The sequence below is a fragment of the Amblyomma americanum genome, chromosome 1 (genome assembly GCF_052857255.1).
Source record: "Amblyomma americanum isolate KBUSLIRL-KWMA chromosome 1, ASM5285725v1, whole genome shotgun sequence".
Taxonomy (NCBI): Eukaryota; Metazoa; Arthropoda; class Arachnida; order Ixodida; family Ixodidae; genus Amblyomma; species Amblyomma americanum.
This window is the reverse complement of record NC_135497.1, coordinates 357,508,457-357,526,138: the sequence shown is the minus strand read 5'-3', so window position 1 is coordinate 357,526,138 and position 17,682 is coordinate 357,508,457. Positions and strand designations below refer to the sequence as shown.

Here is a 17,682-nt window from a genome sequence, read left to right as displayed (position 1 = left end):
TGCAGCCTGGAGCACGAACTCTGTCAGTACGACCATGACCTCTGCTTGCGTAACCTCACAAAGCCACTATCATCAATAGAACCCAATCACTATCACCTGTCACTCAAGTGTCCTTACCAAATTGCTATCGCCGGCGTTTCGTTATAGCTGGTGTTTTATTGTAATAGGTGTTTCATTAAAGTCTATTTTATTATGCCCGATGTTTCTCTCTAGCCGGTGCTATAACAAGTGGCAGGTGGAGAGCGTGAACTCCCTAAATGCCATCTGCCACATACCACGGTTGGCAGGAGGAGGAGTCACACAGTAGACGGCACCGGACAGTTTTTGACATGGTGGCCCACCTAATGCTATTGCATTAAAATAAATAAAAATATCACAGCCTTTGTAACGAGTAGGTGTTCACACACTGATAATGAAGTCACGGAGAACTCCACATTTAAGATGGCCTCGCACGCCGATGGAATTAATTTGTAGGTACTGGTTGCATTGTTGACAATTTCCCAAATTAGAGAACGTCTTTCTAGAACGGATCAAAACACGTGAGGGGCCCATACGCGAGAAGTTCTTGTCGCTTCTTAACGTGGTGCAAGCTGCCGCCCGTGTTCATGACAGTTCAAGGGGTCTCTGGTCGTGTCTCGCGTTGCGTACAAAAAGTGATAAGGCCGTGTGCAGGCGACTACAGCCAAAGAACGCGCAAAAAAGGACAAAATACTTGGCGGCAACATTATCCGTGAAATTGCTCTCGGATAAAGCTCCCTGCCCTCCATCGGCGGCCATCAATATAATCGAAATAGTGCGCGCGAGCAGTGGCTGCCGTTTCGCAAATACCGCTGTGATTGGTTACATTATTTTGAAGTGTTTAACGGCGGGCGGGATCCACGAAGACATGCAAGTAACAAAGGCTGTTCCTCTTATTGATTAACAGTGAAGAGACGGCTGGCTGCCTTAAATAGAAGGCGGAAGTCCATCGCAGGGTGAGCACTACTCCGATCAACCGAGAATTGCAACGAAGGAAGAGAATGCGACCTGTGTCTGGCGACCTCACCGTGGAAGATTGTCTTGGGATGTTCGGACGGATGGTAAAATGTGCGGTGATCGCACATTAACGCCCACGTCACTGTCCACTTTGAGTAGTACACAAATGTTTCCGTAGAGGAGATTTAGGTTTCCGCAGTTCGAATGGCGCATAATTTGACAGCGGAACAAAAAGCAAAGTTTGTGATTGCTGCTGTTCACTTGAAGTGTCTCTGCAGGTACTCAAAGGCTTCCTTGGCTTGGTCACTAACCCAGGATGAAACTTGGTTGCACCGGTTTGACCACAAAACGAAGCAACATTCAGAACAGTTGAAACTTTACGGCTCTCGACATATTCCGTAATGGTCATGGCCTCAGACTTCTGGGGCTTTGATGAAGTTCTAATAGGTTATTATATATACCCAGAAAAGCCAGGAACCCAGTGACGAGTATGACTGGAACCTTTAGGTGGAGTTCGAAGCCACCCTTGGGAGAAAATGTTCTGAAAGGCTGGAGCGTGTCGTAATTTTCTTTTTGAAACAAGGCGCCGTTCTCTGAAAGCAATGAAGATTTTACCTTACCTGACTTAATCACATGACCTCGCATCCTCAGAACATTAACTTGCTTCCTGCCCCGGAGGAACTCCTGAAATGGAAGTATTTTTCAATGAACGATGCCATCGTGGCCATTGTTGAGGAGTGGCGCAACTTCAAAGAATTATCATTTTTTGAAGGTTTCGCAAACTTTCAGCACAGATAGAACGTGCTTGAATGAGCCAGCGGTACCATGTGAAGAGGCCTGTGGTTCGGACGCTTGTGAACAGCCACACAATATTTAAGTGACTTTTCATTAAACGCCCGTACGTCAGCGGAGTGCCTCTGTGCAGTTCCCGCCGTCCAATGCTTGTGATGTGGCGGGCAGAACGCTCTATAGCACCAATGCTGTCTCTTCGGTTTTAAAGCTCCGCGTACGCGCAAAACTCAGGGGAGCACTTAGGTCACCTTACGTGCGTCAAGGTGAAAGCCTTTGTGTCGTCCTGTTGAGCTCTCTAGCTCAACGCGATCGCCTCAAGCTTCTCGAATTAGTTTCGGTTTCAAGCTACGACATACTACACCTTCGTTATATCCGGTGTGTTCGCTATATCCGGTTTCTTGTTACGACATATGCCTTCTAAACCCCTCTCGTTTCGTCGGACTAGGTGGCCGAGCGGTTAAAGCGATGGACTGCTAATTTATTGGGCTCAGCCCGCGTGGGTTCTAATCGCACCCTTGTGGAAATTTCTTTTGCTTTCATTTTATTTGATCGACAGGTGGAGCGGACACTTGTACACGTATCCTGCAGACAGGTCTTCAGCACACTCATGAGGCAAGAAAGGCTAATGAGGCAGCACAATGCATTCCTCACAGCTGCATAAAGCAACGGATGCAAGTCAGACTGATCCACCCACCTGTAGACGACACTGAGCGCTACCTCGACGGAAACCTAGACGCCGTGTCTCAAGCGCCTATTTCTCACACGTGTTATGACAGCTTGATAAGTCCAAATCTGCCGTGTGGGTGGCATGAGCAAAAGCCTCTTAAATTAAAGCATCCCGGCCACTCTAAGCTTGATTGATGTGGATATAGCGACATGATTCATATTTAGCACGCATGTGTATCCCAGACAGAAGTTATTGCGAAGTTTCGTTGTCGGCTGGCGGCTATGCAACTGATTGGAGCTTAGCGCGAGTGTGCGCACAAAGATAAAAAAGATAAAATAAAACTAATTGCGAGACATAAACGGCAAGAAAAAAGAACAGATATAAGAAAAGAATGACTTTATAGCTCGGATGATAAATCCAGTGATGCACTAAACATCCCTTAATTACATTTTCCTCATGCCTTGTGTACGCTTAATATATGCAAACCAAACAAGCTAAGAAAAGATTGGGTTTAAGGAGTGCACAGAAGGGGAAGAAAAAGGTTGAAAACAAAAGTACAGGCATTTTTAAAAGACGAGGACCCATAAGGACTTCATATGGAACATCGTCGATGATTGTACGTAGGTAATCACTATGCATTGACCGTGACGGCGCAATGGTGGCTTGTATTACGAAAAGGAACACCTCCAATAACTAGGCGCAGGTAATCAGGACTTGTGATTAAATGAGCCATGACATAGTTGTTCGGTGTACTGCAGTTTTGTACTTAAGTAAATAATACAAGAGCCTGCGATTCTATTTCCAATGTTTGAGTGTTCTGAACGCAATGTATATTAAAAAAATATGTGATATGAAAATGGAAACGGGAATTTCTCCCCACTGACAGCGACCATTATATTGAAATGCTCGCATGGCGTCACAGGGGCATACACGGCGCAACGTCGTCTGCAGTGTCAGCTACGAGGTCAAATGAAGTATGCCTCCAGTTCTTTCGTAGGCGATCGAAGTAGCGGATCGTCCCTCATATACAAGTAATTGATGAATAACGTGCTACTACGAAAAAAGAGATAACAGCAGCGCAGGTGCTATTCCGTATAGTTAAGACACGGTCGCAATAGGCAGATGCGACGCCGACGATCGGTGGGCTGGCCGGCAGGTAGACGACGTCGTTGACGCACTCTTATGTCACACTAGACCGACGACGACATCAGTACGACCAACGGCCGCGTATCGTCGCAGTGTGACATGTTTTCAACAAATTGACGCCGACGAAACCGACGGGTGGACGGTTGCCCGATCTGCCTCGGCCAGGTCTGAGGTCAAGCGAAAACTTCACGCACGATGAGGCGAAGGCCTGAATAGCTGCGCTTGCATACACCTCGGGATTCTATGGATTCGCAGCAGCAGCGGTTGCGCCTTAAAGGTCGTTTCCCAAACTCTCAACTTGCCTTTGCAGGTGCAAGCGGCCACAGCTTCATATCTGTCCCATACATCATCCACGTGTGCTTATTTCTATCGTCAGCGATGCTGTGTGAAGCAGTCTCTTGAGCTGTACCGGTAGGCTTCAGCACTTGCGAATACCTGCGCAGTTTGCCTGCGTGAATTGTCTACAAACCCCATCGACGTCGTCTTCCTGCGCGAACACCCTGCGTGGATTGAGCGCCTGAATAAAAGCGACCATATCATAGAGAAACATACTACCATATTGCTTCACCGTCTTCACTGAGCAGCCACGGCTACGGCTGAAATGACGTTTTAAAAGCTACAAACTTGCCTTTGCAGGTTAGTCTTATTCTGGGCTTTCATATTCCCAGAATTTATCTGCCGTTGCTGCAGCTGCGCGTGACCGGTGAGTGGCTTTGCTCAGTTTTTACTTCTTTGCTTGGTGGCTGTCTGACGACTAGCTACTTATGCCCACTAACGCGGAACTAGCAAACCGAACTGAAGCACTCGAAGCTTCTGAGAAAAATCTGGATGAGTTGGTGGTTCAGCTTTGGCACCATTCAAACTTAAACTGGAATCATCGAAAAATAACATTGCAGCTATCAAATCTGGTGTGACGAACCTTGTGTCTTCCATCGAAATGCTGAACAGCCTGGTCGAAGAAGCCTGAAATGATAATCAAAGAGCCTCGTTTCTGCGAACAAATCCCTCTTATCTCAGAATGAGGCTTGGACGAAGAGAGTAGCCGAATTTGAACAATACTAAGGTCCAACAATATCAAAATCGAAGGCATTCCTAGTAGCCAAGGCGAGGATTGCTTGGAAATTGTCAAAACTGTTGCCTCGAAAATAAACTCCACGGCCGAGCAAACAATCAGATTCGTCGGTCATCGTGTTCCAACGCTGTCGAAGGCTGAAAACATAAATGATGTCATCGCACGATTCTGCTCACGAGCAAAGAAACGGGATTTTATAATAAAAGCGCGCAAGCCAGGGCTGAATACTCGGCCTTAAGAGAACTTCTTGTTGGGCTAATTGGTAATTGATCATTGTAACTTAAAGCCGCCAAAACCACACACGAGAAGAGAGAACGGCACAGAGCGCCTTCTCTCGAGTTCTCTTCTCTCGTGTGCATGTGTGCGTGGTTTTGGCGCCTTTAAGTTACAATGAATACTCAGGACACTTGATTTAATATAGCACAGCGTCACACTGTGTTTGTAAACGACTATCTAACAGCTGGTAATGGCAAACTGTTCGCTAAGGCTCTGGCCCTAAAGAAGAAAAAGCAATGTAAATTCCTCTGGGTGAGCAACTGCCAGATCAAAGCGAGGCAAGCAGATGACCAGCCACGTCTATTGCGCTTCTCTCCGAAAATATCTATCACTGTTGTAGTCGATTTGGCATCGGTACCACTGTCTCTATTTCTGCCATATCATAGTACTTTTCATTGCATAGGCTTGTAACCTTCCTTCGGGTCCGTTCTTTGAAAGGCATATATTTTATTGCGCGAAGTATTAAAAGCCGCCACGATGAACGCACTCACTGTTGTCATTTAAAAGAACACCGCTTTTATTTCGTCTGTATGTCGGAGGCATGGTTACGGCGTGATGATAGAAACTTGTTCGGCTTTCCATCCTACTCATCGAAATATTGTCACCGATCAACTAACGCACATGATGCTGCCGCCATTTCCATTTCACCGAATGTCACCTGCCAGCCACGAAACGATCTTGACATATGGGTCGAAAGCTGCGAATCTGTTATGATCCGAGCACATGACTCATCCTTGCTGGCAAACTGCAACGCAGTCATCAGCTGTATCTGTCATTCACCGTCATCACTTATTCCAAAGTTTTGCTCTATGTTTTCCGCTATATTTGGCGTTGGAACCGCTGAAAATAAGAATGTTGTGATAATGGGTGACATAAACATTAGCCTTGAAGATGACAGCAACCTTAACGCCATTGAACATACTGTTTCCATTGATTTGGATACGACTCCTATAACTATTCCCACTTGTTGTGTCCCCGGTGGTTCATGCACACTAATTGATCATATCCTCTCCAACTTCGTTCCAACAGAAAAATGCGGCGTGCTATAGGCAAATATCGCAGATCGTTATCCACTTTCTTTCATTCAGGACACTGCTCAGCTCAGCATGACCGCTCATTTCTGAACCCACCAGTTGACAAAGCAGTACTTGTCGTGAGCGTATGTAGCCAGAATGGACTGATTTGTTTACATTACCTGATTGTACTTTTTGCACTTGATCATTTCACATCCGCAATAAGAATGTGTTCAGACCAATTTCCTGAAATTAAGAGATGCCAGAAGTAATACTCAGCTCCTCATAATTCCTGGGTTACCACTAGCTTATTAAATTCGATGAGGAGCAAAGAAAAACTTAACAAGAAAAGTAAACAACACCCATTTTATCTTTGAAGTAAACGCGCTATTCTATCTACCGCAACATTCTGAATAAAGTATTAAAAGAATCCAAAATAAAGTTCCATGAATCTAAACGTAATAAAGCTGGTAACGATATGAAACGAAAATGGAAACTTGTGAACTCATTCTTGAGGACCTGACATGAGCCACAAGTCACTACTTTATTTTACAAGAATCTAATTGTTTCATTTGCAATCGACCTATGGAGAAAGCAAATGTGTTCAATAGTCATTTGCTCAGTAATACATTGTCTCGCCGTCGTTCTTGCGCAGCCCTTTCCGCGATGCCTCCAGTTTTGTTTCCCTCGACCCCTAACGAAGCACGAATTGTCATTTTAGGATTAAAAATACCAGCGCACGTCTTGATTATATTCGTCGGATTCATATCAAACGAATCTCTCATCCAACTACGCTCCACTTTGTCAGATAATAAGCTTGATTTTTAAAACTGTCGTATTTCCTATCTCATTAAAGAAAAGGTAAGATTATACCATTTTTAATAAAAGGGATAGGACTTCCGCTTCTAGCTACCTCCACATACCCATATTATCCTTCTTTAGCAAGATTGTTGAGAAGTGCTTTGAATCATGCCCAATCAACTTATTGTCAAAATTTAACATGTTATCACCTCATGAATTGGGATTTCGATCAGGGTTTTCTACTAACCTTATTATGCTGTCTTTTACTGATAAAATTAAGACGGCTATTGATAAGGAAAGTTTTGGTGGCAGGATATCTGTTGATTTAACCAACTGATTTGACCCAAGTGTTTATTCTATTTCATTAGTTAAACTTGAATGGATGGACATTGTAGGTCCAGCATTAACCCTTATTAATAGCTACTCTCTGAAAGACAAGCTGCTTGCATCTCTCATGTCCACATTCTCGGACAACAATTTTCAATATTGAAAAATTGTAAGATACTGTTATAGAAATATTGAAGGTAATGGTTCATTCTTCTGATGTGTAACAAAAAATTTCTTTTACGAGTTTCCATCGATTGAATCGAGCAGTTAAGGCTACTTTAGAAAACCAATGGGGAAAGCTTTAGACGATAACAAAAACGTTATTAGCAAAAAAATGCAAGACTGCCGTCGGGTGGTCTGCGGATATATTGATTGTTATACTGAAATCTTACATTGTATGAAAAAATCACGTGCGTAAAGTGTTTCCCACTCAAAAATTCTTTTGTCCATAATTGTTGGGTATGACCTGCTTTCGGATTTTTCGACCATAGATAAAGGCGTACCTCAAGAATCTATGCTTGGACCAGTTTTTTTTTAGTTTACACTAATGAATTGCCCGACTGCCTCGCTTACTCCCAAGCCTTTCTTTATCCGGACGATACCACCATACTAACCACTCATAGCTCATTGGATTTGTTAATCAGAAAACTTAGTATTGATATTAATAACGTCCTTCTCTGCTGCCCCCGCAATTGCATATCAATAAATACCTCCAAAACAACACACGCTGTCTTCACATCCAGTCATTGGCCTCTGCTACACAAACCTGTTATTAACATATCTTCTCATCTCATACAAGCCGTTAACCAATGTACATATCTTGGGTTTATACGCGATTCTCATTTGAAGTACACAAATCATATAGCGCACTTACAACTAAAAAAATTGTGCATATCGCATCCGTATACTACTCAATGCGCGACATTATTTTCCTCGAGAAACATTACTTTCCCTGTATTTTGCTTTTGTTCATGGCTACACTACATATATCATTGCATCATGGAGAAACACTTATGGAGCTCACATAGCTCCTTGTAACAAGATGTAGAATATCAGGCCATCCGTGTTATAACTTTCAGCTCACACCGCAGCAGTGCATATCAACTTCTTCATGAACATCGCATATTGCCGATTCGCTCCTTTTAAAACTGTCAAGAATCTTTTGCCAGTTTGTTTCACACTTGGGAACTCATTATTATTAATTCTTTATTATTATTATTGTACTAACTACGGAAAACAAACCAGTCTTTTTTTTCTGCATTATTAATTTGAACCAGCTTCCAACTAATATTGAACGTTTTTCTGCTTTGACAATTTTAAACGTGAACTATCATCACTCTGTATGACCCCACCGTGATTTATTTATTTATTTATTTATTTATTTATTTATTTTTTTATTTATTTATTTATTTATTTATTTATTTATTTAAGGAGTCCTGCAGCACCCGAAGGCATTATTGCAAGGGGGTCGTACAGCGAAATCAAGCATTACAAGCGCCATACTCAGATGATCAGACTATTCGAATAGCACATGGAATAGCCATAAACACAATAAAAACGTGCACACATTTGCTTATATTGAAATATGTAATCTTAGGATAAAATCAATTTATGAATAAATTCCTGATACGCTTCCACAGATGTGCAGCCAAACCTGTTTTTTGACACACGCGGAGTGAACAATGGAGGGGAAAGCCTCAGGGTGCTTGGCAAGCACCCTGAGGCTTTCCCCTTCCTTGTTCACTTTTTGATTATCAAGGACCATCTGCCCAATCTCTCTCTACTATGTTTTTAGGCAGTTTGTTCCGCCCAGATATGACATGTGGAAAGAAGAAATTCTGATAAGCGTTTGCTCGACATCTGATTTCTTGTACCTTAACAGCAGGATCGCAACGCGCAGATACAAAATGTGGCAGGAGAACATATAGAGCTTTATCAGTCCTGATTTTGCCTAAATATGCGGCAGAACATTTGTAATTTACTGCGCAGGCGCCTAGTACTAACATGTTCCCAAACCAACAAAAAAAATTCCTTCAGTGATGCAACGCTGCGTTGGAAGTTGTAGTCATTCGCGATAAACCGAGCTGCGCGGTTCTGTACGCGCTCTAAAAGATGTGATAACGTAGCCATACGTGGTTCTCACACCACGCTCGCGTATTTTTCTGGTCTTGTTTTCCTTTGTTTGTGGTCATAAATATTTTTTCGTCTTTTCACTGGGAACTGCTGTTGTTGATTTGCTTTTTGCATTTCAATTCTCATAACTTCTGATAGCAGATCCCAATGCAGCCTTTCTGCTCTGCCACCTACTTCCGAATATTTATTGATGCGCAGTATTTACGATCAATAATTCTTGCTCGTGCCTGCAATTTTAGCGATTAAGAGGAGGGAGTTCTCAGGTATTGGCGAATGCAAATTAGCATTGAGTGTAGGCGGGAAATGCCGACGTGGCCCGGTCTGCCGAGCAGTGCTGAAGGCAGCCGGCAGTAGCCGTCGACGTTGCTTATGGACAACCCAGTTGGCTATTTTAATTCATGCGAAAGGTCGCCGGCCATACTTCTAGATAAAATGATTTAAAAGTATGTATTTTGACGTCGGAGAAAGGGGCACAATAAGCGGCAAGTGCCGGTCCTACGAGATGGCAAAAAGTACGCACCCGGCTACAAAGAACTTCCCAGAAGGGCGATCGCATCATTCGAGGTCCTTGCAGGGTTATAGTAGCGTGTTTGGTTTTGGTTTTTTGGGGTTTCACGTCACAAAGCAACTTACGCTACCAGGGACGCCGAAGTGGAGTCCGGATAATTTCGACCACCAGGGGATCTTTATGGGTTTATAGGTGTTTAACGTCCCAAAGCGACTAAGGCTATTAGGGACGCCGTATTGAAGGGATCCAGAAATTTCGACCACCTTTAACGTGCACGGACATCGCACAGTACGCAGGCCTCTAGAATTTCGCCTCCATCCAGCGCCCGTCAATGTCTTCCTTCAGTCCTCGTCCAAGTTCGCGCTGCTTTTCAGGAAAATGTTATATCAACTCTCCCAAGCATTCGTTTTAACTGCTTCAACCGCCGCGGCCGGAATCGAACCCGCGTCTTTCGGGTCAGCAGCCGAGCGCCATAAGCACTGAGGCACCGCGGCGGCTCTGGGGATCTGTAATGTGCACGACATCGCGCAGTGCACGGATCTCAAGCATTTCGCCTCTATCGAAATACGACCGCCGCGACTGGGATCGAACCTGCGTCTTACTGCTCAGTAGCCGAACACCGCAACCACTAAGCCTTTTCGTAGTCTGTAAACAAGGAAAGCTACAACTGACACACAAGAGATGAGAATATTTAAGTTAAGGTGGACAGGACGCAACTTGCGTTTTATGTCATGCGAACAAACAGGAGCTGTTTGTACATAGCTATGCTATCAACAGTAGTGTTGAGACGGAGTTGTCGGAATGGGGGACTTTCACGCTTATGCAGTAAATTCTAAATGGTGCATTACTATATTAAAATAATCATTTAGGGAGTGCACTAATGCATAAAAGAAGCCAGAAGCACATACATAGCCTTGGGAGCCCGAGCAGTCGCGCGGCGCGGCAGTGGGCGGACTGAAATGAAGACGGCGGCTGCTACTGGTAGGTGCGGGCCCTGAAGCATTGAAGCCTGCATAGGTCTTGAAAAAGGGTTCTACCAGCCGAAAGGATATACTTTCCACTAAGGCGTACGCACACAGCTTATAGCAAGCATGCAGCAAGGAAGCCGAACGTAGCGTTAGACAGTTTTATCTGGGCGTTACTTTAATGCCGTCTTGTGCTAATTTGAGTTTTTATTTAATGGACCCGCCGCGGTGGCTCAGTGGTTAGGGCGCTCGACTACTGATCCGGAGTTCCCGGGTTCGAACCCGACCGCGGCGGCTGCGTTTTTATGGAGGAAAAATGCTAAGGCGCCCGTGTGCTGTGCGATGTCAGTGCACGTTAAAGATCCCCAGGTGGTCGAAATTATTCCGGAGCCCTCCACTACGGCACCTAATTCTTCCTTTCTTCTTTCACTCCCTCTCTTATCCATTCCCTTACGGCGCGGTTCAGCTGTCCAACGATATATGAGACAGGTACTGCGCCATTTCCTTTCCCCAAAAAACCAATTATTATTATTATTTAATGAAAGGACGGAGTTGTGGGCTAGCCGGCAACGCAATGCCACTGCTGCCCTTCGCGCGTCGCACATTGACGGAGGCAGACACGGGACGTGCCGCTTTTCACATGCGCAAACACTTGGCTGTTAAAAGCAGACCGGTCCTATAATGTACAAATATGTACCTTAGCGTAGGCTTTAATTATACAGCATGAATCCATTTGTTTCCTCGACGTCCCCAACATGGGCACCTCTAACAAGCCCAATTTTCTAAGGATCATTAAGATCGCGTACTGTGCTGAAGGTTTCCAGAAAGGAAAAAAAAAGGGAATTAGTTTTATTTTGCTACAGAAAGTTTCCAGTGGCAGTAATCCACGGCATTAATGCAAGCATATCAACACAGCTAACAATGTCTAGTGGACGACGCGGAATCGGCATGCCCTTGTGACGTTAGTGATCAAAGTTTGCCAGACTAGCAAGCAGTTCGCAAATGAAACGAAAAAAATCATTTCAAAATTATCTACCGCACCAGATGAAGAGAAATTTTGCGAAGTATAATTCGATGTAAGAGGAAAAAAGTGCAATGGGGGGAGTTTACGTTCGAAAACTAGATTTCATGGCCCTTTAAGCTCCCGTTCCGCGAGCTGAAAGAACCAGAGAAGGAAACAGGTATCGCTGTGAAAGTATTTAGTTCACAGTTACACGTGTATTTGCGTGAAGGATTTTTCTGAAAAAGGCTGAAAAAAGTACTTGTTTTCATGGTCATTTTTTGCTGCATCCTGGTCAGGTCCTACGCACATTGTATTGCATATTTGTTTTTATAGAATTAAAGAAAAACACCACTTTCGCAGGCTAAAGTGATACTGGTATTCAAGAGATACTCGTCGTGCTCCCATGCAGCCAGCTGTTCAAGAAGTGCGTAATAGTAGGGACTGTGCGATCTGCCATCCAAGTCAGTTGCTCTGTCTAAATCAAATTTACTCTCCAGAGGACAAACAGCTCTCGAGAATCTCGTGCTTCAGCATGAGCATATTTTTAATTTACGCTTAATACAAATTCAGTCGTGTAGTTATTTAGATGAAGGACATAAGACCTTGTTGCATGTTTCTAAAGGCATAGAGGTCCGTAGCAGAGGAGGAGGAGGAGGAAGAAGAGGAAAGGCAGGGAGGTTAACCGGAAGAATAATCGGTTTGTTACCGTACACGGGGGGAAAAGGGTGAGGGGGTTAGTGAGTCAGTCAGAGGCATTGGGGAAAACTCAGGGGAAGAACTGTTGGAACCGTGGCTACTGAACCTTTTGTGTACATTCGTGGGAAGATCCAATTTACAGAATATATTTAAATTAACGACGACAAACCAAACTTGTCCTAAAGTTTGACAAGGATCTACAAGTCAATACATTAGACAGCTCGGTTTTTGCAGGGCAAGGCTTTTGAGTAGACGATAAGGTTAGTGACTCAGTCAGCTTGTGTCTCAATGCTTTTAATATGAAATTCATGGATTCTTTTTCGTACCTAATATTTTTATGTTTCTACCCTAATTTGTTAGCGAAACCGCGTTGTTCTTTATAATCGCCTTTAGGAACTTTCTGGAAGTTATGGGACACGTATGATTTAGTGCAAAGTCAAATGAGAGGTTTATGTAATGTTGCTGCTGTGATCTTAGTTGTAGTAGTTATAAGCATGCTTTATCAGAAGCCTGAATGAATGCGAAAGAATGCGCATATGATCTGAATGGGTGCGATGTCTCAGTATTCGTTTGGTGATTTTGTTAAGATCAGCGGGGTTAAACGTGCTGACACACACATAGGGTTATATACTTCTTTTCGACTTCTGGCAACAAACGTTTTACAGGAAATCGTATCTGTGACTACACCGCACACTCAATACATAAAGGAATATGTTAACTCTTTTACTGCCATGGAAAAAATGGCCGCATTTAGTGGGTTTTCGTGAATTTTTTTCGAACAACTACGAGGTTTAAATTTTTATTCAATACCTCAAAATTAAACCCATTAAGCACACTTTTTAATAATATTGACTTCGTTGCAATGATTGATGTCTTATTATGAAATTTTGTAAATCATTTCTAACAATTGCAATACAGGAATGGAATGAATTGCCAGATTCTACTGTCATGGAGGGACCCTGTCAAATTCAAAGAGCGGTTACTGTCTGTCTTTGAACATTAAATTTGTCTATATTTTTTTTCTCGCCCTCAGTTTGATGTGCTTGAGCAACTCGTTTGTAATTCCCCTTCTCTACTCGATTGATTTTTTTTGCAACTGTTTTGTGTTCTCATTTGATGTTACTGATTGTATTCGTTGTCCTAATTGCCCTCATTGTATGTTTATATATATGTTTTACTAGATTTGTTTTTCTTTTTTCAACCTCTTTGGCTTCGTTCTTGTATTGTCCTATGTGCGTCGCCCCCCCCCCCCCCCCTTATGTAATACCCTGCGAAGGGCCCTTAAGGGATCATTAAATGATGATGATGATGAAATCAAGGTTTTTAATAAACTTTGAACAAAACTTGCAAACACACGCTTCTATTAAAAAAGAAAAAAGTTTCAAAGAAACTTTGGAAGATTTGAAAAGTCTGCCGATCTCAGAAAATACTTCTGGAAAATCAGTTCTAGCTCATACAGTTCTGCGGGTAGAAAACAATCATTTCAGTACTTTAGTTGGGCACATCATTGAGCGCCAAACGCTGCGCTTCGTGAGAGGTCTCAAATCCTACCAAAATTATGTTGAAACCCTACATATGAGACAAACAACATCGGTAGTACCAATGTCTTTTTCAGAACGGCTGCTGTGTCGAGCAGAACGGGCCCAAATAGCACGGCAGCCGAGGAGCTACCACCGATGTTCTGGGCTTGTTCCTCGGGTATTTTTCGATCACTTATCAAAGTCGGATGACAAGGCAGAATCCTCAGAGACACTGCTACCTAGATCGTCGACAAAATCAACCGCAGGCGCAGCTGCATCTCAAGATTTGCCGCGTTTGAGGACGCGCCCCACAATGGCGGACGCGACCATTCTCATCTTTTACGCTTCGCTGTTTTCAGAGATGGTTAAAAAATCGCCGCCATGGGAAAGAAGTACAAACTAAAGAGAAAATAAAACTATTTTTCTAGCTTCAAGACACATGGTGCGGCATATTCGATAACAGGAGGCCTGGTATCATGACACCGACTCATAGCGTAACATTGCTCATTCACTGCGTAATGACACAAGTTAAACAATTTACATGCGATCGTCTGATCGTAGTAGCGAATTGGCTCTGCCGAGACAAGACAACGGTTTGCCGTCCTGGGGATGAACGCCACGACGCAGGAAGTTCGTTTATTGGGACCGAGCCCCTAGTTAGAAAGAATAATTTATTTCTGATCTCAGCCAAACTGAAAAAAAATGTAGGCTCATAGTTCAGTAGCTACAGAGCACTGGTCTTGAAATCAATCTCTGAAAGCTTGTATCCCTGGTTTGGCCATAGGTCACCTAATCAGTGTGTTACGATTAACCCATGACGCATTGCTTGCAAGCGATATCCAGCTGACTGCGAAACATTTAATTTCGGTTGAACCTTTTCTAAAGAGTATAAACTGCGCCTGGGAAATATCGACGTTGGGTGCAATGTATGGCATTCTTTCAATTTCAAAAAGACACACGGACAAAGAAAGATTGTAGAGCTGTGTTTGATTTTTTGAGAAGCCTTTCGATGCAATAGAAGTCAGTTACATCATTGAGCTTTACTGTTTACGTAAACTGAGTCAGGGAGGTGCAAGATTGCAACCGTACTAACAATATCATTAACATACACTGTTCGCAAAAGCCATATAGTGCCTCTATCGGCGAGAGTATTCTACAATAGGTCACCTAGGAAACCACACAAGACCGACTGTATGAAAAATACCGCGGTCCCAAACCTACTTTCTCTTTCCTGCCTCATGATCTTATGTCTGATATTCGATGCTTTCTTATTAAGCCGCAGGTTCAGCGCCATTCGGCGCATATGGCTTTCTCTGAAACACTTCAAAATATACCAGCTGTCGCTTCAGTCAAAATCGCACCCTGCAAATGATAAGCTGCGCTCGGTGCAGCAGAGTTCTGCGCATAAATGCAAATAGCAAGATAGCGGTAGTTGATCTTGGGTGTTGTAACCCGACGCTGAAAGACTGTGCAAAAGGCGCACAGCTGCTGTCTGCCTGTCGCCGTAAGCTGGTATAAACCGCAGTCTGTAGACGATATTTGAATTTTCCTCGAATCGTCTCCCTTTCTCTACGGAGTGCGTCATTCGCTCTGCGCAGCATCTCCTTGCAGGGTAACCAGTGCACCGCACAACTCAGAACTGTCGCCTCAATCGTCGTCGACGGATCCCTCTGGAAGAGCCTCTCGCGGTCAGGAGAGCGCGGTAGCAGCGGCGACTCTAGCGGCATGGAAACTGCTTGGGCCGAGTACACCGTGTTTGCGGTGCTCATGGGAGCCAACTTCGGCCTGGGCCTCTACTTCTCGTTCTACCGGCGGAACCGGAAGTCCACGGCTGACGAAGTATTCTTGGGTAGCCGGTCGCTTCATGCCTTGCCGCTAGCAGTGTCCGCGCTCGCATCCATCATGTCTTCCATCGGAATCGTGGGTGTGTCGGCGCACGTCTACGCCTACGGCACGCACATGTTTTGGAACCAGGTGCTGGCGCCCCTCAATGCACTCATCGTGGCGCACATCGTGGTGCCGGTGCTCTACCGGCTCAGGGTAACCTCCGTCTTTGAGGTGAGCCTAGAGGCCGTTAAGGGGCTGAAGCGTGCTCAGACTTTTCGAATACAATAAACTGGGCGAGTTGATTGAACACTAAGAAAGGAGCAAAAGGCTACACGACTGCGACATAAAGAAAGAAGCAGAACACACACCACGCTCTTGGAAGGAGGCACCTTGCTTGTTATTGAGCCACGAAGAACGTGCAGCATATGGGGACCTCTGAATTCCTTTTTCGAACAGTTCCCTATGCGTACACATCCTGGTCCTATCTCTGTAATTTTTTCAAAACAAACAAAACCCTTTTCTTAGTTCATGTGGTACGAAAATCACTGCTGCCCGTGTAGTTCGCTGTGTTTACTTCAGTAGCTTCAGAAAGGCGGTTCTTTTGAAAGGGGAGAGGCGGGAAGTTCCACCTGACGAGCTATCTCAAATATTAAAGAATATAGTCGTCATGGTAATTCGTTAAAGAGGAATTATACGGCATTATAATCTCTCATGGTCAGTGTACAATATGTGAGATAGAGAACTGCGTGCTCCTCTCTCTAGATACTACAATGTGTGTCTGGCATCAGTGCAATAGCAAATGGCTAGGTGTGAATAGAAGCCCGCCTGTCTGAAGACTTACAGCCGAAAGGAGCCTCACTTTGAACTCACCTCATTCGTGACGCCGACAGGCTTAGCTGAGATAAAACATCCTTTGCATTTCCATTTGCATTTGAGCTGCATTTGCGGTCATCACGGCACGCGTCATAATGTATGACGCATGCCATGAACAAAATTAAAGAATCAACTTTCATAGGCATGTGTGAACATTCGATAATTTCGAATACTCCGTCGAAAAGTAAAGTATTCGATTCGATCCGGATGTTTGGTATTCGAAATTTCAATGCATTTGTCTCGAGCAAAGAATGTTTATGGTACTCTTGCCGCGTGTGGTTTCGGTTCAGCTTACCTCCTCCGGGATGGCCCCACTACGCGCCGCCTGTCTGCGCTCCTGCGGGTATGCTGGAGCCGGGCTGCGCATGCTCGCGGCAACAGACGCGAATAAGCGCAAGCGCGGCGCCCTGATCTGTACCTGCCGGGTGTCTGCGGCCGCGATACCCGCGATCACGGCAGCGTGCACCTATACAGGGATTTAGCATAGCGCCATCCTCTTGCACGTACCGCCAGTGTGCACGCGCTGAATGGTCCCGGCGGGGCAGGCGTGCAAACAGCTGGCCGGCGCCTGGTGGCGTACTTTGTATGATCTCCTCATGCGCGGTGGCTCCCCACGGGAGCAGATGGCGCTATTCTAAATCTCTCTAATCGGAGGACCAGATGATCCCTTGATTTCCGCGGAACGAATCTGGGCTGACTGCTGCTGCCGCTCTTCTCCGCGTGAAATTCGGTAAACAAGCGCCAACGGCCGAGCACGAAGGGGAGCTAGCACGAGACAAATGGAGATGGGCGTCCCTTTCCGACGCCTGACGCGAGGTGGCGCTGGACTGGTGGAGCGTACTTCTAGCAGGAGTCATGGAGTCACCGCTTAAAAGCAACAGCTCCTCAATGAAACAATCGCAATTAAGAGCAACAGCTGGAGGCTCCACATATAGTTCTCGCACCCCACAGATACTCAGCACCGCATGTATGTCGGCTTCTCTAATTTCCGACGGCCATTTCTGTGAAAAGTCGACACAGCTTCGATGAGTGTGACAGAGCTTGAATGCATTCTCTTATTTTTTCATGTAATTGCCTTGTGTGGTAAA

General features: G+C 44.6%; 1 protein-coding gene across 2 annotated transcripts in view; it reads left to right on the top strand.

Moving 5' to 3' along the window:
• Positions 1 to 15,434: 15,434 nt before the first annotated feature.
• The window catches only part of LOC144115598 (sodium-coupled monocarboxylate transporter 1-like), a 76,352-nt gene continuing 74,104 nt past the window's right edge, over positions 15,435 to 17,682 (top strand). The window contains exon 1 of one of the 2 annotated variants that reach the window (XR_013311467.1): positions 15,435 to 15,952. Coding sequence is in view for 1 of the 2 variants with exons in the window: in XM_077650017.1 (XP_077506143.1) it covers positions 15,620 to 15,952 (333 nt within the window). In the remaining variant the exon portion in view is untranslated. The remainder of the gene's footprint in view (positions 15,953 to 17,682) is intronic. The other variant, XM_077650017.1, reaches the window with a different exon arrangement.